Genomic DNA, 26,227 nt, shown 5'->3' with positions numbered 1-26,227 from the left:
CATCAAATTCAGTGAACTGGGTTGGAAAAGACCTCCCTCTTTCCTCCTCTCCCCAATAACCCATACAACCAGAAACGAGGAGTGCACCAGAAAAAGATGGACACATCCTATTCCCTGCCTCAAAAGATGAGTAGCACTGGCAGAAAGCACAGTAGAGAAACAGGCTGCATGAACACAGCACATAGTTCTGTGCAAGATGCAAGATTCATCACTCAATGCAAAGATGCAAGATTCATCACTCAATGGCTCCCCCCCCCCACTTTAACAGTGCCCAATGGAAATAGGAAATATCAGCGTAATGGATAAATACAAATTTGTAGACACAGCATAGATAGCTGTAAAAAAGGTTTAAAAGGTTAAAAAAGGTTAAAAAGGTTAAAAAGGTGCTACTGAAGGAATTTTTTTACAATACCACAAAGTTCGCTAAAGAATCTTCTTTTAAAAACCTGGCTAGAACCAAAAAGCCACTTTTCAATTTAGAATTAAGCAAAAGCTCATCACAAAGCAAAGAATGCACTGGGGGGGGACCCACTTCTACTAACGCAGTATTCAATTAAACAACATATTTGAAAGTGGCACTACTCATGTACTTTTCTGAAGGTTTAGGCCATCAATAGGATGGCTCCCTTTGTTGTTGTTTTTAAAGAAACAGCTGCACATACATTTTTATCTTGCTTACCAAAGACATTACATTGGCGTATAATTCACTTTCATTCCAACCACATTTTAACTTCTATGTGATTCTCCTTAACACCCATTTTTGCAATGCCAAACCCAACCACATACAACAGATGGGTCAGGTTGTGCTTTTTGCTTTGTATGATAGATTTTTTCAAAAAAATTTTTACTAGATATATTAATCACTCAGCATAATGCTCTTAGGGCAGCGTATACAGAAATAATAAAAACACGCACAACAGAGGTCAAATACAAAATCAGTAGGATTGGTTAAGTGCTCCTGCATTGGGACTGTATGCTGAGAAACTGCACAACTTTCAGAGAATTGCAACACTAGCAATTATATATATATATATAAAACTTTAATACTTCTTTATATATACACAGCAGACTGCAAATAATTGCGTAGAGGTTGTTATCTCTTCTGGTCTATTGTATAGGAAAAGTTTAACAATCTTTTTCCATCTGCAACACATGAGCACTCTCAGCAGTATTTGTAAACGAGGGAAGATACGTATTTTTCCTTATTAGTGACAACAAAGTCTCTTTGCAACAGCTCCACCCTGACAGAAGATGAGCGGACTCTCACATCAGATGACAAACATGCAATAAAAAGACAAAGTGGAAAATTCTAAGGAAACCAGTGAAGATAATAAGACCACGTTCCATACCTGTCCAGCAGTTTTTATTGTGAAGCACATTCCATGTTTGGAAAAGCCCTACCTGCACAGCCAAGAAGCTGAGGGATTGAAATGTACAAGCAGGCCAAGGCCTCCCACTCTCCCCTCCGCTGGCTTTGAAAAGAACTTAGAGAGGAATATGCCATCATAATAAAGGATGCTTGACAGCTATGCTGAGACATTGCAGGTACCTGCTCTAACCCCCTAAGCACAGGAGGTACTGTAATTCACTCAGCAGTATATCACTAGGACAAACCATCCTAACAGAATCAAAGAGAAGCTTTTTAATATTTTGTACTTATCAAAGGGACGTATATATTCAAGGGAAAACAGACCTTTGGTGATACTTAATGTTATGATAAATGTGAAGTGCCTTAATCACTTCAAAACATTCCATGTGCACAAAAATACTGAAACAGGTAGAAGCAAATTACTGAAGTGAAAAAATGAAGGAGGTGAGATGCAACATGCAAAGCACACTAGGAGCAGCCTTAGAGAATTGTGACAAACCATTCACAGCCGAGACACTGTTGTTTTGATTCTTAAAACCCCTTTTCAAAGTATTTTGGAACCCTAGGATTTGCTCATGGTTATGGAACAGGATTTTTTAAAATTAGCTACTGCATACTAATCCGCCAATTTTTAATAAATCTAAATCGTATTATGAATACATTTAAATTTGACTGCATTTCTCGGGTTGGGAATTTATTGTAGCATGTCTGCTGCTTTGCTCAGCGTAATGGCATTTGGTAGAAAAGCTGCAAATCCGAACAAAGGTTTCTGTATTTCACACTGCTTCCCAGTGAGAACAGCATTTGAACAAATATCAGAAGTGTAAAAGGTTTGAGGAACAGAGGAACACACAAAGCCCATTACCACAAAGGTAGACCCATGAATTGTAAGAAAAACCTGATGACCCTAAGGAAAGAATGGAAACAGATTAAGCTAGTTTGGCATGACGGCAACAATCAGTGACTGAAGAAACTTAGAACCCAACACCAGAGACTTGTTAAGAAGAATGTACATTGGGGAACAATTTCATGAAAGTACATGAAATGTTAGCTTTTGGGTTTGTTTGTTTTTACCTTGTTCAAAAAACTGTGATCGCCTTTTTAAGTTTTTCAAAGAAATGGGTTCTGTGTCTATTTGGAAAAAATATGAAGATACAAAACAAGTCAGTGTGGTGTGGTTTGGCTTTATTTAATATCTGTCCAATGGATAAACACTATTCAGAGCATCCAACCTAAGCTGCATTGAAACAAACATCTTGCCAGCACAGTAGCCTATGTCACAGGAATGTGTTTGCCAAAGTACAGTGCTCCTACTCTATACATCATCTTTCAGTGTTCAAAATTTCAGCAGAGGCAGAGCTAGGGTAGTAAACGAGATTGCTGGGAAACGAACAACCAGAAAACCTGGACAGTGATCTCTGTTCATTTCACTGGGTGGCCTGGGGTAAGTCATGATCTCTTGGCCTGAACAACCTTACAGGGTTGCTGTAATATACTTCCATATCAGTGCCCTGAACTCCTTGGATGAAGGGTGAGATAAAACATTTAGTAATACATTAAACGTTGTCCCGTAGGGTCTGGATGGGCTTCTTGCTCAGACAAACATTTCTTTCAATACTTTAGTTATTTATCATTTTGTACATGCTACTTCTATTCTGCTTGCCTTTTTAGAAAACTCACATCAGCCTAAATATAACTATCAAACAAAACAAATCTTAGATAAGTGCACTGAGCTCATGAAAAGTATCAGTTGTCCTTAGATCAGCAACTGCGGTGTCCAGTGGAGGGTTCACTTCAATTTCTATGTGCTGCAGGCCGGAATTATAGAAATGCATTCTTAATCTAACTGCATGAGTATAGGCCAGACTTGAGAAACCTGGGCTCCCAAATATTGCTGGACCACAACGCCCATCATCCTTAGCTACCAGGACCAATGAGGATGATGGGATTTGTAGTCCAACAATATCTGGGGATCCAAGTTTGAGAAAGGCTGGCATAGGCAGACAAAGCTGTTGCCATCAACACACCACTGAAATAAATGGAAACCGCAAGGGAAACTAAGCTCTAGGGCTGAAATGCATTCTAGTTTTATATTACAGGATAGGTTTTCTCTTCCCTTGCCTTCCTCAAAAGTCTGAACCTTCAAAAAACATACACTAACTCAAAGTCTTACTGGGCACACATAAATTTGCACCGTACAATTTTCTACACATTGAATAGACTCTTCTTTTTTCTTTCAAAAAGCATTTAAGCAGAGGCTTGACAGCCATCTGTCAGGAATGCTTTGATGGTGTTTCCTGCTTGGCAGGGGGTTGGACTGGATGGCCCTTGTGGTCTCTTCCAACTCTATGATTCTATGATTCTATGATTCTATGATTTTATAGAGTATCTCCCTCCAAGCACATATGCATGTGCGCGCGCACACACACACACCCCGAAGCTCGGACTGACGTGACAGTGAAAGGCAAGTAATCCCATGAACTTGCTAGGACCACAACGCCAGTACTGTTTTGAGTTAAAATTATTTCTGCCTCCACCCCCTCTTCTTTCATTCTTACTACACACACACATATTGTCAGTCATGCAGTAATAAAGGAACTAGCTGCCATCTTGTTAGCAGTTCTTTATATATGCACAACGCTTCCGGAAGAGAACCCAATTGGTCTTCTGCATGCAATTATATTTATGAGCCACCTAAGAAAATTGGAAGTTTTTATATTTCAACTGTACACAACTCCCAAGTACACCATATCCACTAGGTATATATTTTTCCCTTCAATCCCAACCACTGCCTACAGCTAGCAATTGGAAAGCTCTGATGGTTTTACCTTTTTTCTCATTGGAATTTGCATCTCCTTGCATTCCATTCACCTTTGTTTCTGAATCCTGAAACCAGAAAAATTAACATACTGAAATAATTCCATGACTCTTACCTTCATCCCCTGCCCCCACAAAAAAACCTTATAACTACAACCACTTTTGACACTTCTGGTAAGCCATACAACCTGTAAAGCTAAAATAGACATTTTGGATCCTACCCCTATAGAACTTTAAAGGTAAAGGTAAAAGTACCCCTGACCGTTACGTCCAGTTGCGGACGACTCTGGGGTTGCGCGCTCATCTCGCTCTATAGGCCAAGGGAGCCGGCGTTTGTCCGCAGACAGCTTCTGGTCATGTGGCCAGCATGACTAAGCCGCTTCTGGTGAACCAGAGCAGCACACGGAAACACTGTTTACCTTCCCACTGGAGCAGTACCTATTTGTCTACTTGCACTTTGACATGCTTTCGAACTGCTAGGTGGGCAGGAGCTGGGACCGAGCAATGGGAGCTCACCCCGTCATGGGGATTTGAACTGCCAACCTTCTGATTGGCAAGCCCTAGGCTCTGTGGTTTAGACCACAACGCCACCCGCATCCCCCAATGAACTTTACTTTTATGCATATTTAATAAATGATGTAGAGCAGGCTTCCTCAACCTCGGCCCTCCAGATGTTTTTGGCCTACAACTCCCATGATCCCTAGCTAGCAGGACCAGTGGTCAGGGATGCTGGGAATTGTAGTCTCAAAACATCTGGAGGGCCGAGGATGAGGAAGCCGGATATAGAGTGAACATGTTCTCCTGAATTTCAGTGGAAAGATGTAGGGAGGAATAGCAAGGAGAGATCTAGCATAGTATTTTCTATACTGGTCTGATGATCTGTATGAAACCCCATTGTACCCAAGGTGACACAGCAATACACATGATGGTACTATCACACAGCCATTCATCTAATAATCCATTACTGGATTTAAAATCTATAAATTCTAGCAATCAGTTCATGTGGCATTATGGGCTTCTGATGCTTAGAAAATCAAGAGAAGGGATTTCGTGGAACTTGTTCCTCCATCTTCAAGAAGGAAAGGGTTATGCCAATGTTTCTCAGACTTCTGGCAGCTAAGTTAAGTTTTCTGATTTAATACTGAACATGCAAGATAGTAACTGGCATGCTTATTTATTTGCTTTGTTGCAAGTAACTGCTTAGTAATTTGCTTTGTTGTTGCACTGGGAGCAGCTGAGTGATCCAATGAATGAATGGACAACCAGGAAATTAAGAAGGTCGGCGGTTCAAATCCCTGTGACAGGGTGAGCTCCCGTTGCTCGGTCCCAGCTCCTGCCAACCTAGCAGTTCGAAAGCACGTCAAGTGCAAGTAGATAAATAGGTACCGCTCCGGCAAGAAGGTAAATGGCGTTTCCGTGCGCTGCTCTGGTTTGTCAGAAGCGGCTTTGTCATGCTGGCCACATGACCTGGAAGCGGTACACCGGCTCCCTCGGCCAATAATGCGAGGTGAGCGCGCAACCCCAGAGTCGGTCACGACTGGACCTAATGATCAGGGGTCCCTTTACCTTTACACACACACACACACACACACACATACATATATATATATATATATATATCTGTTCTGTGAAGGTTTATGTATAAATAAAATTATTTATCCCAGTGCAGTGCAAGAGATGCAGCAGGGGGGGGGGGAAAATACCTACTTGGATGGGAAGAAGGTGAGGCCAGAACAGAGGAAATAACACGACAGCTGTAACCAGACACCTGTATGGGTATTTACTTTGGGTTCATAGGAAACTTCAGTAAAGTCTCCTGCAGTATACTAGCACTTCTCTCATAGCGCAATAGAACGACTGACTTATGTTGCCAGAACATACAGCAGAAATATCTGGCTGCATCACTTTCACATGTCCTGGCATAAAAAGTTGCTGGCCTACATCACCACATAGCTAGCAATAGGACCTGGACTTCTGGTCAACAGGCCAAGACAACATTTCTTCATTAACCGAAACTTGGAGACATTTAACTTTCATTAAGTGAGTACTTTCTAGGCACAGTTTAATGTGGCTGAGAGAAGAAATGCAGAACCTCTTCCCAAATGCAAACATAGGCATACTTACATCGTTTTGAAAATTGTTGTGCAAGTCCTTTTGTGCTGACGTGCTTTGACTTTTGGCTGAAGTGCTGTCCACAGACGTCGCATCAATCCATTTGTTCTCAGGTGTACCTATAATGTTGGTAGCCATACTGGTGAGATTGAGGATTTTGTGCCTTGCATATGGCAGGGAAGGCTGGTCTTTGCCCCAGTCTGATTGGCATGTGGAGATCAAAAAATTGAAAAGTAGACAGGGAAGTTGTCAAAGCATAAAGAAAAGGACTTAATGGAAATACATCAAAACCAAAACACGCACAAAAAAGATAGGAGGACAGATGAAGTAGAAAGTGAATTGGAATTTGTATGTGTGAAAATTGGTTAGGGCTTTTTTTATGTACAGACCGCCTTCCCCAAAAAAGCAAGCATTAGTCAAAGGCAAGCACAATGAACAATAGCAAGTTTACTAACTTTTATTCTTCAAATACAGGTATACACTCCAGTGCTAGAATATCTGGACAGAGAAAGGACCTAATTGCAAGGGTTTGGTGTGGGGAGTAGATCACATGGATGCCCTTTCAGGAAATGGAACCACAGAACTACCGGTAATAATAAAAGTGCTGGATTCTTTCTGCATCTCTCTGACAAGGCCAGGAAAATCAGTATTTCTGAAGGCTGGGGGAACAAGAAACCTACGTGGATATATTTCTCCTTGAAAAAAGTTATCTCCTGTTTAAGTAAAGTAGACTTGCTAATGCAGATTTACACTGCTTTAACACATGCAAAAAACAACAACCCAAAATTAGCAGCAGCAGGAACTGTATTTACAATAAGCAGGTGCTCCCAGTGAAAAGCTGTTGCTGCAGAAGGCTGCAGAAATAAAGAACTCATCCATCCCAACAAGTTCGCAGGCAAAGAACAGACACCTTTCAGGTCACGTAGAAGTCACCCCAAGAAAAAGCTCACCCTTCTTGCCGTATCGCCTAACATCCATGACAAGGTTTCCAGTTTCTACTGAGCTGCTGATGGCTGCTTCCCACTGACTCTGGTCCATACCTGAAACCTTTGTGCCATTGAGAGTAAGGATTTCATCCTCAACATTCAACTGGCAAAAGTCTGCTGGGCTACCTGGTGGTGATGGAAAGATGAGAGCTAACTTGTAATGTCAGAAACATGGGGCAGCTAAATAAAAAAAGGCACTCACTTTAATTTTTTATGTTAGTTTTAAGACTTTTTTGCATGTTTTATCTTTGTGAGAGTTGCTGCGAGTGCTGTGCTGCCTTGGAAAGACAACGGGGGGATTTTTTTTAGAAGCCACTGAATCAGGACTTGTCATTCATATTTAACATACAATATGTCTTTTCTTGTGCCTAAGAACTACTTCTATGCAAATAATTGTTGGAGTGTGCCTTTGGGGGTGAAGTCAAACCATTGGAGAGTTACAGTGCCTGCTGTGGCTGTAGATACTGGCATGGAAGAGACATGTTTTGTTGCAGGTGGGGCAGATGAAGGTACCTAGATGTGCTGCTACAGGTGCACCATGGTGTTAAAAGTGTGGGTTAATTCAAAGACACAAGAGGTACAAATAATCATAATGACTCAGCTTTATACAACATTTATTGATAGTTAATTGACAGGACTAGAATAGTTTGGTATTTTTATAGGCATAAAGCAGTTAAGGTGGTGTGGCAGTTTCTTGGTTTTGCAAATTGTGAACAAGGATCTCCTCCTCTCCTACATTAAAAAAAAATGCTAAAAAGGCAAAAGCAACAAATGATCCTACGTAATTCTAATATGCCACCCTACCATACCCGCCAGAGTTTTGCAACTTGTTATCTATATTGCCTCTGTGAACATTTTTAAAACACACTCGTATTTCCTCTGTTTACATTGGTTTTCAACCATGTTGCTAAGCACAGCAGAGAAGTGTGAACACTTCAGAGCACTTTCCCACCCAAGATCAGGAGCACTTGCCAATATCAGTTCCAAGTTATGAAATGAGATTATTATTTTTAACAGGCACCCTCAAAGGCGCAGTCCTCCATTGTCTCCCAAGACAGACGGATGCTAACCAACTGTGGTGAAATTTTAATAAGCTTTTCTATCACCAACCCCACACCTGCTTCCCATCTTTTCTCCCAAGGAGCTGACATGTGAGGTTACTCAGCTTTATTCTAACTCAGGCATGTCCAACTTTCAAGAGACTGAGATCTACTCCCACTATTAAAAAATTGTTGAGCTTTTTTAGATGGCGGGAGGGTCCCGAGATCTACCACGGTCTACCTTTTGGACATCCCTGTTCTAACTCATCTGCAACATAGACAGTGAACTTGCCAGACCAACTTTACCAGAATGGAGACCTGAATCCAGTGTTCTCCTGCCCAAGTTAATGCCACACTGGCTCTAAAGCACATTTCAGCGTATAAGAACCAAGCTAGGCAGGCCATAGCTCAATGTACAAACATGGTTTTAATGCAGAAAGTTCCAGGTCCAACACCCAGCATCTTCAACTAATAAGGTCTCAGACAACAGTTCTGCAAAAGACTTCTCTGCTCAGTGCTATCCAGCAGAGCTATTCCATGTTGTGAAGGACCTTTTACATCATGGCAAGCAGATGTTACATGAGGTCATGGAACCCTGTTGTGACCTATTTGCAAAGCACTTTGCAGATAAAATTACTTAGATCAGCTCCAACTTCGCAGGAGTCCGGAGGAATTTTGGATTAGAGAGTCTGTTTGTCCTGTTTAATTGGATACCTTTCAGCTGATTGGCTGTGAGGAGGTAGGCAAAATCTCTGGGGGGAAATGGATTCAATGGCCCATTATCTTGATTATTGCTTATCCTGTCTGATAAATCAACTGTCTCGGCTTCTGTTGAGCCAAGGACACTACAGAATGCCTCCCTTTGGCCATAAAGAGGCCGGGATATGACTTCTGTTTAGCAAACTATCTTTGGACCACCTTGAAGCTGAGTAACTATAGTTCATTGCCTAATATGGTTACTTCAAGACTGGGCTACTGCAATGCACAATATGTGGGGCTTCCCTTGCACTTGATACAGAAGCTGCAGTTAGCATAGAATGCTGCAATGCAATTGCTGACAGAAGTGAGACCTTGTCAGCATATAAAACCTAAGCTTAAAGATCTGCGCAGGTTGTCAAATGGTTACCAGGTCAAGCTGAAAGCTCTTCCCCATGGCCTGTGCCATTTAGGGTTCTGTAAGGGTCTATGTTTTTCTCCATGCTTCTTAATATATGCATGAAGCTGCTGAGAGAGGTCATTAGCTTCTGGGCTGTATTCAAGGCACTGGCCATTAAGGGTTTTATAGGTTGAGATCTTTCCTAATGGAGCTTCTACTCCAATGAATGACTTGCCAAGTGAGGTTCAGGAGGCCTGTTGCTATACTGCTTTTCAGGAGGCTGGCGAAGAATTGTCTTTTAAAAAAGGTATTCAATTCTGAAAGCAAAATTTTGATATGTTTTTGATAGCAGAATCTGGATGGCCATTGGCCATGTATGATCTAACTGAGATTCCTACATTGCATGGGGTTGGGCTAGATGAACCTCAGGGTCCCTTCCAACTCTACAATTCTTTGATTCTATGATTAATGGTGCAATTTGGACGGCTCAGTTTGTTGCTGGAATTTGTTAAACAGGGTGGATGCCGTTAATTCATTAATCTGAATGTAAATTGTGGTGCTTTGGCAATTCTGTTTGTTTTTATTGCTGTTTGTGCCACTCCTGAGTTTTCTTGGAGAAGCAGTAGGGACTGGACTTTTAAAAGATAAATAATAAAAATTATTCTGCTTTAGGCCTGGGAGAGCGGCTATCAATATGTGCACACAGCAGTGGGCAAATAAACCAATAGCCTGACTTGGAGGGTGACAAGAGGGTGCATGCGTTAAGATTGTTGCCTGAATCTATAACTTCATGGCCTCTACTTGTACCGAAAGCACCACAATCAACTTTGCCTGTGCTAAGTTTCACGGATTCAGGAGTTGTCTCAGACTTGTAGGTCAGACTCTGAGCTTCTTTAATTATTAATATCTTAATCTCACTGCTTAGGAAATTACAGAAAAACCTTTACTACACCTTCTGCTATGGCATGCTTCATTGTTGAAGAGCTCCAATGAATTCCTTTTGGGAGGCCAGAAAGACAAACTACAGTTTCTATTAGGGAAATAATCCTTTTTTGTTGTTGTTTTAAGAGTGGGGAGGGGGAAGAAAGTTTTGTAAATTAATGATGCTTTACAACAAAGTAAAAGCAATACTGCTGAAAAAGTTATATAATTTCTTCACAAAAATTTCATGCAAGTGAAAGAGCTGGTATAAGAGACATCATTTATTTCCTCTGAAGTGTTGGAAGGGTGTTACTTGAATATGAAAAGGTGATAATTTTTAAATTCTAGCTCAGCTAAAGCTTGGCTCTTTTCTTTTAATTACTATTAATGATCATCATGATTTCTTACTTATATGTTTATGATGTCATGCATTGTTTTGTTCTTGTCACAAAAGGAAATAAAATTTATTTTTTAAAAAAAACAACCATCATTATTTTATTCAAAGACAACTAAGAATTTATTGACACTATTGTCAATATGTTTAACTACATAAAAGACAAAAGACAAACCTTACTTTCTTCCTTGCATGCAAATTATTTTAAAAAGTGCAATGCATTTATATGAGAAAATTAATGCAGTGCAATATAGACCTTCTAAACACTTGGGGGGGGGGGGACAGAACATTTTTTTTTCCTGGCTGCTACTGGAGATCTACAGTTGACAGCAGAATCAATCACACATGCAAATAAAAAGAATACAAATTAATCTTAGAGCATTCTCTACCATTCACAACAGTTTTTATTTTTCCAGCACCCTTCCCACCCGAATGTGCAACCTGAAATCTTCAGATCGATTTAGATCAATTGCTTGCCTTCCAATTAACTTTCTCAAGGCAAGCACATTAAGAGTTTACATGGGAATTTTTACCTTCTTCTATTGACTTCACAAAGACTCCAGAAGGATCCAGGTGCACCGCAAACCCAAAACTCCGACTGCTACCCGGTCTCTGGTTTATACTGATTCTCATATCACTGTACTGGTCCTAAAAAAAAAAAATTAAATAGAACATGATACTGCAGTATCTGGTGTCACAGGCTCCTACATGGAGGAAAGTCTATCCATTAAATAGGTGAGGCAACTTACAATGTGCGCTCCGGGCTTTTAAATTATCTATCAAGCAGACAGAAGTGTTCTCTGCACTAAAAAAAGGCTAGCTAGTGCTTTACTTTGGCAGCTAATTTTAAATGTTGCATTCCTATAAATACTTGGGCCTTGCTGATAAGACCTGTTAAGAAGTGCTTCAGCGGACAGAAAGTTAACCCTTTGATACGCATACCAGTGATGACAGGCTGTTCAATTGCTCAAAAAAGCTGTACGCTTTTACTTCTGCCTCTTGCATTCAGCAAATGAAGACTAACTCGAGATTAAAAAACACTCCAAGCACATTTGGCAGTGAGAGTCGCCCATTCATATGTCTCAATAATCCATGCGTTGACAGAAGCTCCTTTGGTACCCATGAGTATGTTTTGTATTTGAAGATAAGCTGCATTTTCATGGTACAAAAACCAACACACATACGCCACAACCAACCAACCTCCCTCCCTCCCTCACCAAGTCAGACAGGTATTAACATGATCTAGAGGCCTAAAAATTGAACTGAAAAAGAGCTTGCCAGATCAGGCCAGAAGCCCTATCTAGTCCAGTTTTATCTTCTTACAGTGATGAAACTGATGCATATAGGAAACCCACAAGCAGAACCTGAGTGCCATAGCACCCTCACCACTTGGGATCCCTCATAGCAACTGGTACTGGCCCCCAACAGTGGAGGTAGAACATAGTCACAGTAGATAGCAGCTACTGGTAGTCTTATTTTATTTTGGAAACATGTGTGGTTCAATTTGTTGTTTAGTCATTTAGTCGTGTCCGACTCTTCGTGACCCCATGGACCAGAGCATGCCAGGCACTCCTGTCTTCCACTGCCTCCCGCAGTTTGGTCAGACTTCATGTGGTTCAATACACCCCAACTATTACATAAATATCAAAACATTAGCAAACCTCTCCCCCAAAGACTGGAGGGTTCAAAGCTGAAAGCATTGTTAAGGAAGAAATTGGTTTAAAATGTTTGGGAAAATCCGAGAGAATGGCAGCCAATGGCAGGTTGGAAGTGTTGATTTTGGGGAGGGGGGAATTCCCCCCCACCCCAAAAAAGCTCAACGACTTTGCCCAAAACAAACAAACAAAAAAGCTCAACAACTTTGTAAAAAAAAGGGGGGGGACAAATAGAAGAAGATGGCTTCACCCCCGGTATGGTTCCCCTTTATCACATACACAGCCCAACAAGACAATGACAAAAATCCACCAACAGCATACGAATCAATATGGCTAACCTGACCCAAAAACACCCACCCACTCCACTCACACACAAAACAAAGACCACCGCAGGCAACCACAAAGGAACAACCATATCCTAGGCCAACCCCAAAATCTCTCACCATCAAAGGAAAACAAGTGAACAACAGAGAACCTACACAAGCGACGCTGACAAAGACCCCACACACTTATTAAGGAAAATAGAAACATTGTCACCCCACCCCACCCTCCCCCCATCTACTTTCCTTCCCCTCTCCTCACCAATGTCTCAACAAATGAAACTGATTTGTAAAAATGCTGAGAGAGACATTGCACATTTCTTTGTAAACCAAGAAAACCCTTAGTAATAATAATAATAAAAGGCTGAACCCTATGGCAACCCTAGATTAACTCACTCACTAACCATATAGCAGGTGGAAGACATTCTGGTGCATTTCCTAGAGGCAAATCTCCTGATTAGTGTGAATGTAAAAGGTTTTTTTGGGGGGGGGGTGAACGGGTGGATCCACAGCTCAAAGGAAGGGTGCTTAATCCTTTTCGTGCCTTCCTGTCATCACTCTAGCACAGGGCAAGTCAAGCCACACATACAGCAGAACGTTTTATTTCTGCACACTTGAATCAAGCTTGGATTGAAGGAGAACCAGCTGGGGGTATCCAACTTCATTAACCAACCAATTTTTTATACAGAGGCATTCACAGGGATTGAAATCATTAGAGTAGTTCTACATGACCTAGACCAGGCATCCCCAAACTGCGGCCCTCCAGATGTCTTGGCCTACAACTCCCATGATCCCTAGCTAGCAGGACCAGTGGTCGGGGAAGATGGGAATTGTAGTCCAAAACATCTGGAGGGCCAAAGTTTGGGGATGCCTGACCTAGACAGAAGGGTTTGGATCCTTCTGCTCACAGGAGGAGGCAGAGGGAAAGGGATCAGATCTGTGGTGCGTGCAAGGGAGCAGACTGTTCACAGGATCTCTGGATCCAACTCCTGGATGCTGGTACATACACAGTCCGAGGCACACTTATCATGATTCTTATTATCAGCTTCCATACTTTGAGTGGAGGTTCTGGTACTGAGCCTCCTTCATGCTCTGAGGTCTGATATTGGGCTAGAGCAAGAATGCTGTCTTACTAAGATTCCCTGAACATTGCTGTGGGTGAGGAAGGTAAAAAATCCAAAAGGGAAACCATGAATACATGTAACACTACACCCCACCCCCAGTGATGTTAAATTCTCAAGAATAATTTGGAGAATACACTTGAGAATATTCTCGAGATTATTTAGAGAATTTTCATTCAATCATTGTTCATTACTTACACTGGCAATATCACAGCTTGACTTATTATTTACTAGATTTTTTAAAATGTGGGTTGTAAAACTGGTTCTTACATTAGAATTTACAGTTTGTGGAGAATACTGTCACCTCACTTCATTACGCACCCCTAATGAAAATGAACAAAATCAAAACTTGAAGAAGATAAAACTAAACCTAATACAAATCAATAATTATTAAAATCAGCCCATCATGGGCCATCAAGTGCCCGAGAGAAGAGAAAACTTAAATTATGTTGGCCGCTGGGGTGTTTATTTACAGTGGTACCTCTACTTACGAATTTAATGCGTTCCGAACGCACATTTGTAAGTCGAAAAAATTTGTAAGTCGAATCCCATAGGAATGCATTGGGAGAAAAAAATCCGTAAGTAGAAGCAACCCTATCTAAAAATTCGTAAGTAGAAAAAATCCTATCTAAACCGCATCCAAGATGGCGGATGGAGCTCCATTCGTAAGTAGAATTATTCGTAAGTAGAGGTACCACTGTACATTGTGGATGGGGAAACTCAGAGCCAAAGATCCAAAATGGATTTCCATGCCTCCCTTTGTGGCCAGGCCAGGCTGTTCACCAGCCCTGTTGCATGTGGTTTATGTACAAACCTGATACTTTTCTGTGGCTGCAATGTACCCTTTACTGTACGAAATGGAAGAGGAACACCTGCTGCTTTTGCCTCTGGCTGGCTACATATCCACTACAGGCACGCGGCCCCCAGAAGGGTGCCCAGGAGAGAATGTGGCCCTTGGGCTGCAAAAGGTAACCCACCCACTTATTCCTCTCCTGGCCCTATCCTAAAGGTGGCATTAAAGCACAAAGGAAACGATGAAATGGATAAACATATTCACAGCCAACAGAGAGCAAGTCTGAATGGAAAAAGCTTCAAGGCAGGGATGGGGAGCCTCCAGCCCTCCAGATGTTGTTGAACTACCACTCCCATCATTCCCAGCTAGTGTGGCCGATGGCCAGGGATGGTAGGAGTCCAGCAACACCTGGAGGGTTCCCACCTCTACCTTAAGGGAAAAGGGTGTTGATGTTACAGGTTGGGAGAAGATAAATATAATCAAGTGGAAACATTTAAGATAAGAGTAAACCCTTGCCATAAAGTGTAGTCTGATTTCGAAATCTCACTGAGTGCATTTAAATGCACGCTCCCCCAATCAATGTGTGCTATCTTTGTCTAAGCAGCAGAAACAATTCTAGTCTTGGGGTATTATTTAGTGCATTGAATTGCACCCAGGCTCAAATTTCTGCTTCCCAGAGGCTCAAGCGCAAAAGAATTATTGCCTTTTATTCAAACCGTACCTGCATTTCAGCAGCTAAACAGGCAATCAACAATCTCCTTGCAACTTTCAGAATAAGTTGACTGGGAATAAATGTTTGTTGGGAACAAAAGGAGGGGGCTGTTGACTTCACATGGCCTTCCCAGAGGCATCTAGCTGGTCACTGTGGGGAACAGGATGCTGGCTCAGAGAGCTCTTTTGTCTGACCCAATGAGGCTGTACTAAATATGTGGGGTAAAGGGAAAGGGGAAATGCACAGAGGCTAGGCTTCCCCATCTTTGAGGTCACATCCACACCAAACGTTTAAAGCACATGGCTTCCTACAAAGAATCCTTAGACCTGTAGTTTACCCACCCCAGAGCTGCAATTCCCAGCACTCTTTTTTTTAAAAAAATATATATCTAAATATGCACTTTATTGCAGATTGTCATGTTGATTTTTCAGGGGGGGAAAGATGTGGAAAGAGGACTAACATCCTCCTTGTTGTCCTTTCACTGGCAGGTGAAGACTTTCTTATTCTAGCAGACTTTTGGAATTAGGGTACGACTTAGGAGGTCCCAAATATATAAGGTTCCCTTTGAGCCTTCCCATGGCTGGAATCAACACAGGTCTCTGGTTCCCTGTTTCCCCATCTTGCTGAACTCCCTGGTATATTCACTTTGGACTTTTTCTTGACTTTGCTCATGTTTTGAACCTAGACTGCTTGGCCTGCACTCTTAATGAACTACAGTTCCCATATTCTTTAAATGCATAATGTGGATGTGATCTGAATCACCAGGATATGCATCACTCAAGACACTACTCCCACATTTATTGTGCTAGTTGGGATATATATTTCAGATGCTTAGAATTGCAAAATTTGCAAAATTGCAAATACAATTACACTGTATTTGGGTTCCCAAATGACAATCAGTTTAGGAAAATATGTTAGAAAAGTTAGAAAAGGGTTGCATTAAGATTAGTTTTAAGATATGGGTTGAAATGAAAACACTTTTTTAAAAGCCACACCTAGGGATTAAACAACTGTCTGGGAAAGTTGCTTCATGGATCACATCCCAGGGTCTAATTAACATTTCCTTGCTCTAAGATAAATAATACTTATAAGGAAAGTAAGGAATGCTACTCACTAAGTGGATAGTCATTAAGTGTTGCAGGATACAAGGGTACCAAAGTTCTGGCTGCTGACACTAATTTTACATTTCTAAGTGAGGAATGATGGGGACACAACAGCTTCTGTCAGCAGCTTTTAAAAAAGCTCTAGTTTCTGAAGCTGGAGTTAAATCACTTTTATAACTTGTGAGACTGCAAACCCATAGCAGTGGGGCGAGTTCATGATCAGAATTATACATCCAAGTGATGTTTGTGCCATAGCATTTGCCATTGATGAAGAGACATTCTGGTGTTAGGGCCGTCTTACGTCTGGATTTCCCCGTACATTACTGGGATTTCAAAGGCGGAATTGACGTCTGGTGGAAATTTCTGAAAGGTGGCACTCTCTCGTGGATCTTAGGCAAGTCAATCGAAAAATCACGGGGGGGGGGGAGTTGGCGTTCTTGTACAAGAAGCTCAACAACCTTTAGGTTTATCTACAAAAGTTTCGGGGTGTCCTGGTTTTTACTTTTTGAAATATGGTAAGCCTACAGCTGTTCAGTTTTCTTATATCAATGGGAAGAGCTAGGAAGACAAGCTCAGACATCTTCTCCCAGGCGCATGTGCTTATTTAGTCTGTGGATCAAGATGTCAGCGTTTGCAGAAACAGTTTGAAAAGAGAATGATGGAAGGAGATTCACTTCAAAGTTTAGCTAAAGAGTTTATGTGCTGGGAGTAGCAAGAAAAAGATAGAGAAAAATAAAAAAGGGAGATGAACAATACATAGCAAGTTTATAAACAAATGTTCAAAGCTAATCTCTTCTTAAGACATTTGCCCTTCCAGGGTGGAAATGTACTATATTATTAAACTGACTGCAGGGGGAAAGTCAGATAATCCGCAACACCTGGTTAAAGTGTTGCAAATAATTGTGAATGCAGAACTAGCAGAACAAGCCACCCAACAATTGCATGTTTATATTACAAACTGGAGAATAATTTCAGGCCCACATCCATCAGGACATCAATTAAATCCGCAATGTGTCTTGGGAAGATGAATGAACCCACTGTTGCCTTCAGTAATTCAGGCTTCAACCCAAACACGGCAATTTCAGTTATTGTTTATCTATTATTTGCCCAAGAATTTCATTATGCTGCCTTGCTAATGCCACATCAATCTTTTTGTGCAGGTTCACTTGAAACACTTGCAGCTTGCCTTTCCTGCCTTGCATATTGCAAGTGACTTTACGAAAACAGTACAAACACCACTAAAAAGCGCAACTAAACCAGCTACAAATTTAACGGAAGGATCGAAGATTAAACACCAACAGATGAGTTCCTTAATTTAGAAAATATGGACCATTATCTTTAATTTACTGCCATACTACTTCTAGAAATTATTTCTACACCTGCAAAAATCCAAAATCCTCATGGAAACTATTGACATGGCCCTACTCCCCTAAGCCACTGCTCTAACTTTTCTGGAAGGGATTTACTAGCAGGCAAAATTTACTAGCATGCATTGTGTGTGTGTTGAATCTAAATAACTCTATTCATCAGGCTAAATCTTTCTTGAACTGCCCTAGCCAATGCTGCTGCCTTATTTTCCATTCTTTATCTGAAAGAACTTCCTCCTACCCTAGTCTCACCTGCCAAATGTAAAATTACAGTTCACCTTGGAAAGAGACCACGCATACCTTCCTGTGCCCACTGCTCCTAGCACACAGACAACATCCAACAAAGCATTACAATGTGTAAATGCTAGCATCTCTCCATACTCACTTGCGCTCTTGAAACCTCAGTCTCTGGATGGCTTGTTTGTTCCGCTGCTGAAGATCCAGCTGCAATTGAGTCATGGGCAGTATGATGCTCTGATTTAGGGCCCAAGTGATTAACATCTGCACCTTCGCTCGCAATGGTAGCATTCTCTGTAGGCGATTGTCTTGCCTTTGTCTTGTCCTCAGCAGATGAGTATCTTGTCCAAGTCTTATCCTCAGCAGTTCTTAGGTCACTTATAGATTGGCTTTGTCCAGCTTCTGGCTTAGAAAGTGAATTGCTGGTGAATGCATACTGAGTTGTCTTGGACACATCTACTTCGCCATTATATTTTGGGGCGTCATCCATCTAGGAAAGGAGGTAGTAGTTGGTGGGGTTTTTTTTTAAAAAAATATTATTTACAATTGGTTTCAACATGTTGCCCTAAATGTTTGCCTTCTTCCTCATGTTCTCTCAGGCCCTTTGCCTGCTACTGATTGGCATCATCACTATTAGAGTAGATTTCCAAAAGTCAAAAATTATATAGCTTTGGTCAGAGTAAAATATTCAAGGAATAAACTGCCTGCGCTGCAACATATGAAAGTAATTAAATTAAACCCTTTAAAATCATGAGTTGGGGTAGCCTAACGTAACAGAGACACAGATCCACTGAAAAGAAGCAGCACAAAATGCATTTATTGCTGTGTTCTCCTTTAGCAGCAACTTCATTGCTATGTCTGTTGCAAGTCTCTATGAGGTGAAACAATTTAATACCATTTCCCCCAAAATATTAGTTTATACAGAAACATCTGTCTATATGTTTTAGGCACTAGACCAAGTAAACTACTCATTGTTATTGTAACACAGCTGAAGCATTTCTACATGGTGGGGGGGAAGTGAAAGCTCCTTTGAGTTTATTCAGAAGAGTTACCTACAGAGACATTAGGAATATGACTTTTTTTTTTTTACCGTAAATGACCTAGGAAGTGATGAGATTCCTCTCGAATGGACACCAAAGGGCCTAGGTGTAACCACAGACGTTAGTCTGGCAGTATCGGTTTTCTGGTAACTTCTTGGGAGAGAAGCTGAAACCCGAGCTGACCCAATTGGTGCATTTACTGAATGATATGTTGACAAAGGGGGCTGGTGCTTTTCTTCTCCCATACTCTTAGGTTGAGCTCGAGAGTCGATTCTTGCACAGCTCTCAGTTTCTTTATTGCTCTCTTGACTGTTTTCTTCGCTCTTCAAGGAGCAAGAAGCATTGTTTTCAACAAGGTGCTCTTTTGAAGGCCTTGAAGGAATTTGCTCTCCACTGAACACATCGTCATTTGACAAATACATTCGCCTGTTTTCCGCTCGATGCTCAGCGCTGCTATAGAGCCCTTGATCTCTGCCCTCCCTAAGGGGGGGGGGAGAAAGTGCATTATGACATCAGTGACATAAAGAACAGGTGGGATTTCAGTCATCATTTTGCTATTAGGTGTACTCTGAAGTGAAGACAGAACAGTAGAAAGGTTTGCGGCTATTATAAAAGCTTAATCCGTGCACTCCTAAACAGGGATCACAGTTCTCTCTCTCTCTCTTTTACATAAATATAGTACTATGTATATTTTCAGAATGCTAGGTGTTTCCACAAATAACCTTCTCTTTGGCACATTTAAGAAGACATTTCTTATGGCTAGGTGTCTAATATATAGTGCAATCCTGCAATACTATCTGAGAAGGTAAGTCCCATTGAGTTCACTGAGATTTACTCTCAGGATTATGCTGTGATCATGTACTGCAGCTCGTATGTTTTATTGTGGTTCAATGTAGGCTTTTCAAATAAAGGGTTTTATTTAATTAAAAAACCTAGCGATATTTCAATATGGGCATCTCTCAGTTGCCATTTTATTTGCTATGTCTTAATAAAGGCTTTCATTTGCTTCTGATTCCACTGGGAACACGCTGCATTCACTCCACTGTTGAGTTGGGACAAAGACATGCAAAAGCCTTTGTCGTATTGTACCAAGAATATCTCAGATAGATAAATATCAGGGTTATTTAATAATCTAGAAAGACCTCACCCTATCAGCTAGAAACACAACTACAAATATGCTTATCGTAGGCATACTTAGAAACAAGTCACAATGTAATCAATGGGTCTTACTTCACACAAATAGTTTTAGGATCAGTTTAAATCCACAAATTTAAACTTAAATTGGAGCTTAATTATTCACTCCTTTAAAAAAATTCTGCTAAGGTGATTAACATACAGTGAAAATCATTTTATTAGCAGAAAACATCTTAATCACTTCTTAAGTACTGAAGAAATCAGTAACCGTGGAGGAAAAGCTGAAGACTGAAATAAAGTAGTCGCACTTGAGTGCTGAAAAGGTGTTTGTCTCCATCCTAATAACCCTTTCTACAAAGGAAGCCATTTAAACTCTGTGCAACCTACTTCTAAAAAAACAGACGGAGCTGTTCGAAATGCTGAATACTGTTTGCCAACGTTACCTGTCCCTCTGCATTTCTCTCAGAGATTTGCCGCGCCTTTCGGAACTCTCAGATGTTCTCCGCTCAATCTCTTCTCTCTCCTCCTTTTTCTTTTGCAAATCAGAAGTGTGGCTCTTGCGGCGGCTTTTCCATTTTGCCAAATCCTGAGTACAAATCAGGCAAATGAACACTGCATTTGCTACAGACCTTGGTAAGAGCTACTACTGTGAATGCTCACGGATCTCATTCCCTATCCAAGAGTGCTCATTCTGACTGGATGCTCAGGTGCTCCAATTTCACTCTACATGTCTAATGTTCCTGCATTCTCAAGTATCTTCCTGCAAAATTTTCTCTAAAAGAGCTGGGCAGAAGATAGTAGTCTCATGTTTTAAAGCAAGGGAAAAGGAAGCACACTGTCTCAAAAGTAAATTTGCCAGTGCTCTTCCCTTTCACAACAACGGTCAATGGAGGTTTAATTTTAAAGATACTTTTGTTCAAACAAAACAGGAACACAAGTGTGTATTTTATATTTAGCTTGTCAGAACAGTTTAGGACACTATTTTTTTTATTGTTTCCTGTTAGATACAGTATAGAAATACAGGCTCTTTTTAATTATGTGAATGACAGTTCAGTTGGCTGGGGAAATGGTCCATCCCAAAATGTACCTTGGCTCCTCTTGAAAAACCGACTAGGCCGGGAATTGAATTCCTCTGCTTTTGTCCCACGGACAACAGTGCCATCCCTACAGTCGGTTTTTGCCATTTGCAACCCTTTGTCTTGTAGTGCAAGACAAATGATCTGCAAGAGAAAATATAATTCCTCTCCCTTTTCCCCAAGGAGTGGTATACAAATTCTCGTCCTGTGCTATCTTGAAGTGGCCACAGGGCCGTCTTAAGCATACCTGGCACCCTGGCACCATAGTCCAATGGATCCCTCCAGCGCCCCTGCCCCGCCCCGTTTCCCAGCGTGGCGGGCGGGCAGGCGCAGCAAGCAGCGCGGCTGCCGCCTGGAGGGCCAGAGCCCTGCGCAACCCAGCCTGGCCGTAAGGCCGGCCCTGGGCCAGGGGGCACTGCCCGCCCCGTTGCGACGCCCCTGTATGTGGCGGAGGCGGCCCCAGGCCCGCATGCCTCCGGAGAGTGGCCTGAAGCCGCTGAACAGCTGAGAGGCGGACCCAGGCCTAGAGACGGCCCTGAGTGGCCACTTGCACTCTAGATTCCTCATGACTTAAAACTGAGTAACTGTTCATAATCATGACCAGTGGTGGACCTTAATGTCTTAAATTTCAGCAGTGTCCTTTTCCCAAGCCAAATTCAGTGCCCCCTGTCTCTTACATTCCATTCTACATCATAGTTGTGGTGCCCAGAAATCAAATTTGGATCTTTGGAATTGCCACACCTCTCCCAAAATAAAGGCAAGTGGGCAGAGATTTGAAGGAAGAATAAATGGGAGTGGAGTGTTTACCTCTTCCTGTGCCCACCCATTCCTTTTTTATATTTCAGGCCCGAATTAGACTATTTGCAAAGTAACTGTGCATTTTACCTTAAAGTAGGGAGCACTGAATTCTAAGTGGTACCACCCACTTTTTGCTTCCCTTTGACTGTTGCAGGATCTTCATGCAATATTTATAGGTTAAGGGGTTTCTAGGTTATAGATTTATAGGATAAGGTTAGAGAGTATCAAAGCTAATTTCCTTGGAGGAGATAGCTTGACTCATGTGTGTTTAAGATAAATCCGGGTGTATATTTAAGATGCATAATAAATAGTCCCTGTTAATCTTCTAATTGGCATGTGTGAGGGCCCATCTAAATCAAACCTTGTGTGCTGGACCATGTGCCAGACACCCTTAATCCTGTGATGTCAACCTGGGTTCAAAGGTACTGGAGACAGCCTAATTTCCTTTGAGGTGAGAGCCTGGGGGGGGGGGGTCAAAGGATTGAAGACCTAGGTGTGAGAATACAGGTGAGTAGGGCCTATTTGTGCATTACAAAAGAACAAGGCTTAGGTTAGCAAGGCTAGAACAGGTGGGATGTGACCATTCTCAGGGAAAGGTAAGCAGCAGAGCAGGGACACTGCTGCTTTTGGAAGAAGCTGGCACCGCTTGGACTCTGATGCTCTGAACCCCCTCCACAGCAGGTACCAGCAGGTACAGGATGTGTATATGTGATTAAACCATCTATCATAAAGACACTGCAGTCTCCACTGTGCCTCTTTTTCCAAAAGGAAACACAGTGAAAGCTCCTGCAACCCCTGGAATCTCGCACTGCTCATGGAGATTGGGGTGCTGTGTGACAATACTTACATCTTGCCATTGTTCATCTTGTTCTTGTAGCTGAGACCTTATTCTCTGAAGCTCCTCGTAACGCAACTGACGGATCGTTTGGAGCTCATCTGCACTGACATCATTCAAGGATTTGCTCCTAGGAGTCAACACATCATTATGTTTAAAAGTTTCAAATTGCCTTAATTTGGAGTAACAATTCCTTTGGAGAGGGAGCTAAACTATCCATTCAATAAACCAAACTGCACTAAAAACAGCAAGTGATTACTTGATATTATACATTTATATTGTTGGTGCTCAGATGTTTATATTTAATGACCAGGATTTTTTCACTTGACAGGAATATGCCACAGTACACTGTGATATTGATAATACTGTATACTTTAGAACTAGGATTGGGTTTTTTATGTGATGTCAGTTTAGCGGCAAATCATTTCCTGTGGTCATCACAAACAATTTCTCCCTCTTTAACTGCTTACAGAGGGCTAGACCATAAAGCCCAATATCAGCCGATGAAGCTGGAAGTTAAATATTATGGTTGTACTCTGAACAACACACACTGGGGAGCAAGTCCCATTAAACCAAGTGGGGTTTACTATTCTGTAAACATACTTAGGATCACACTGTATGAAATAATAGAAGCATTGACTGCACCCCAGTTATTGAATGAAGTTTAAAAAGGCTTAAAAATCTAATGTATTTGCACTTTTAAATGTTTACAATGTTTGTTACAAGCCAATGGTTTTTATAGGGGGGAGAAATTACTCAAGTCAAAAGTTTCCCCAGGAAGCCAAACAACTTTACAACTATTAACTTGGTTAAAGCAACAGAAGACCTAAATATATTACATGTAACCTCCATTAAGAAATGAAAATTCAAGCTAAGTCTTTAGTACTCTTTCATACCCTTGCTGATTTTGGCAGCATATAACCACTTATTGTGGAGTTATCGGAATACTTACTACAAATCTAGTCCATTTCCAAAGGTCATTGCCAAAAAGCCACGAGAGACATTAGACAAGATTGAAATAAAGTCATAAAACGCTCATGCACATTGTATTCTACAATGCAGCATTCAGCTCCCAAACAAAGGCAACCTACATGCATATAATCTGATAGCATTATCTAAAGTAAACGCCAGAGCTTTCCTTTAAGCAGCATTTCAGTAGCAATCATGCTCTGTATTTTTCATTATTTTAGTGTTGTTAGGGTATCTGCTCATATAAATGTTTGCAAATATTTGTTTCATCCTGCTTTTCCAACAAAAATACTGGTTGCAAAAGCTGTCTGCCGCACCTACAATCCCATACAAACAGTAAGAATGTAGTTCAAAATACTGCTGTGCAAAGTGTATTTTTCTTTGGGACTGGGTTTGGGGACAATGGAAGGTGTCTCCTCCTCCTTCTCTCTCTCTCTCTCTCTCTCTCTCTCTCTCTCTCTCTCTCTCTCTCTCTCTCTCTCTCATAGCTTGCTTTATGTTGTGGATTGTCTGATAAATAATAGATAGAAAGGAATGTTTGTTACTCATTGTGAATATTCTTTCCAGTTGGGATGAATGAGGCATCATAGCTGCCAAGTCTCCCGTATTCCCCGGGAAACCCCTGTTTTTCCAGCTGTTCCCAGCCAAAAAAAGGATTTTTTTGTTTTTTCCCCGGTTTATTCTGGCGCAGCAGCCATTTTGGAACTGGGCAGAGCATGCTCAGAAGCAACTTTTGATGCTGCTCTGCCCAGTTCCAAAATGGCTGCAGCACGACGTCTTGTGCGACGGCCATTTTGGAACTGGGCAGAGCAGAGCAGCATCAAAAGTCACCTCTGAGCATGCTCCGCCCAGTTCCAAAATGGCGGCAGCGCTACTTCTGGTCTGCTACTTCCGGTCCGATCCCTTATTTTTCAGGCAGGAACTTGGCAGGTATGTGAGGCATCCAAAATGCTGAGTTATAGCCACCAATTTCTCAGGAAAGCAGAGAAAACCTTGTCTAGTTCTGTCCCACAGCAAAGCTTGAGACAGAAATAGTATACACAGTTCGCAAAACAGTAAGAATCATAGAATCATAGAGTTGGAAGAGACCACAAGGGCCATCCAGTCCAACCCCCTGCCAAGCAGGAAACACCATCAAAACATTCCTGACAGATGGCTGTCAAGCCTCTGCTTAAAGACCTCCAAAGAAAGAGACTCCACCACACTCCTTGGCAGCAAATTCCACTGTCGACTATGGTAGCTCTTACTGTCAGGAAGTTCTTCCTAATGTTTAGGTGGAATCTTCTTTCTTGTAGCTTGACACACAACTTGTGTCAAGGCAGGAGAAAAATGGTGGATTCACTTTTTAAATATTTGATCTTTCTCTCAAAAGAAACTATGCTAGCTTGATACTCAAGCGGGTCAGGTTGTAAAAAAGGACTAGTGGAAAAGATTTACTGTGGAAAGAGACTTTGATGAGGTGGCCCTGCAGATCTTCACAAATAGGGCATTTGTTGGTGAAGCTACTCTTCTATAGTGTGATGAGATGCAGCAAGGCTTTGTTAAAGGCTTAGTGTCATAGGCTAGAAAGATGCAGGATTAAGCCTATGACCAAGGTCGCACTAGATACTTTCTTACCTAAAGATATAGGTTTGAAAGAGACCAACAGGGAATTGATCCATCTGACTGAGTAAGTTTGATGGAGGTCAAATCCTCTGCCTTGGATGAGAAAGTTGGAGACAAAAAAAGGTGGGAGGATCAGTTCTTGTTCTTTGTATAACAAGCTGACCTTTGGAATAAATGCTGGAATCATCTGACTATCTTTGTGGAAGTTACACACATTTTCTTTCACAAAGAAGGCTTCCAATTCAGATACTCTGTGAGCTGTTATAGTTATCCGGCGGGGACCTTCCACAGATAGCAGCCACCTCTGTTCTTATAGATTTTAACAAGGAAGGCCAATTCTGGTAGAGCTCATATGAAGGGTTTTGTCATCCAAGTCCTTGCATTGGGCAAGAGGGATGCCAGCTCTTGTAGCTCTGCGAAAAAGTGGTGGTGATTTGGAGCGGCAAGGCAGAAGCATCATGACTCTTTTCAAGAGCTTGGTTTGCTCCCTACTCCCCATCTCCATGGCCCCTTTCAAGAGAATCATTACTCCAGAGAATAACGGATCTCAATAGCAGCGCAGGCAGTGAAGTCTCTACTACTGAGGTTTTAAGTGTCTCCATAAATCTGTCGGGAAATTTATAGTGCGTTTGAGGTAAGCTAATAACCTTTTTGCTTTGTAAGCTATTTGCCCATTCCTGATCAATCATATTAGGGGGGGGGGGGATGAACAACAACAACAAAAAAA

The 26,227-nt window shown here is 41.5% G+C and overlaps 1 protein-coding gene across 50 annotated transcripts in view; it reads right to left on the bottom strand.

Annotated features, from left to right (window-relative positions):
* LMO7 (LIM domain 7) overlaps nt 1–26,227 on the bottom strand; it is a 151,356-nt gene that overhangs the window by 18,582 nt on the left and 106,547 nt on the right. For 25 of the 50 annotated variants that reach the window (XM_035115708.3, XM_088668542.1, XM_088668546.1 and 22 more), the window contains 9 exons: nt 22,939–23,056; nt 20,661–20,803; nt 19,134–19,563; nt 18,192–18,533; nt 11,269–11,383; nt 7,249–7,410; nt 6,311–6,498; nt 4,198–4,255; nt 2,444–2,500 (listed from right to left, as the gene is read on the bottom strand). In XM_035115708.3, coding sequence (XP_034971599.3) covers nt 2,444–2,500; nt 4,198–4,255; nt 6,311–6,498; nt 7,249–7,410; nt 11,269–11,383; nt 18,192–18,533; nt 19,134–19,563; nt 20,661–20,803; nt 22,939–23,056 — 1,613 coding nt within the window. The remainder of the gene's footprint in view (nt 1–2,443; nt 2,501–4,197; nt 4,256–6,310; nt 6,499–7,248; nt 7,411–11,268; nt 11,384–18,191; nt 18,534–19,133; nt 19,564–20,660; nt 20,804–22,938; nt 23,057–26,227) is intronic. The other 25 variants (XM_088668556.1, XM_088668561.1, XM_088668554.1 and 22 more) reach the window with 3 other exon arrangements.

This window comes from Zootoca vivipara, chromosome 4 (genome assembly GCF_965207765.1).
Source record: "Zootoca vivipara chromosome 4, rZooViv2.hap1.1, whole genome shotgun sequence".
NCBI classification, from domain to species: domain Eukaryota; kingdom Metazoa; phylum Chordata; class Lepidosauria; order Squamata; family Lacertidae; genus Zootoca; species Zootoca vivipara.
The sequence above is the reverse complement of the archived record's forward strand: the minus strand, read 5'-3'. Positions and strand labels throughout refer to the sequence as shown.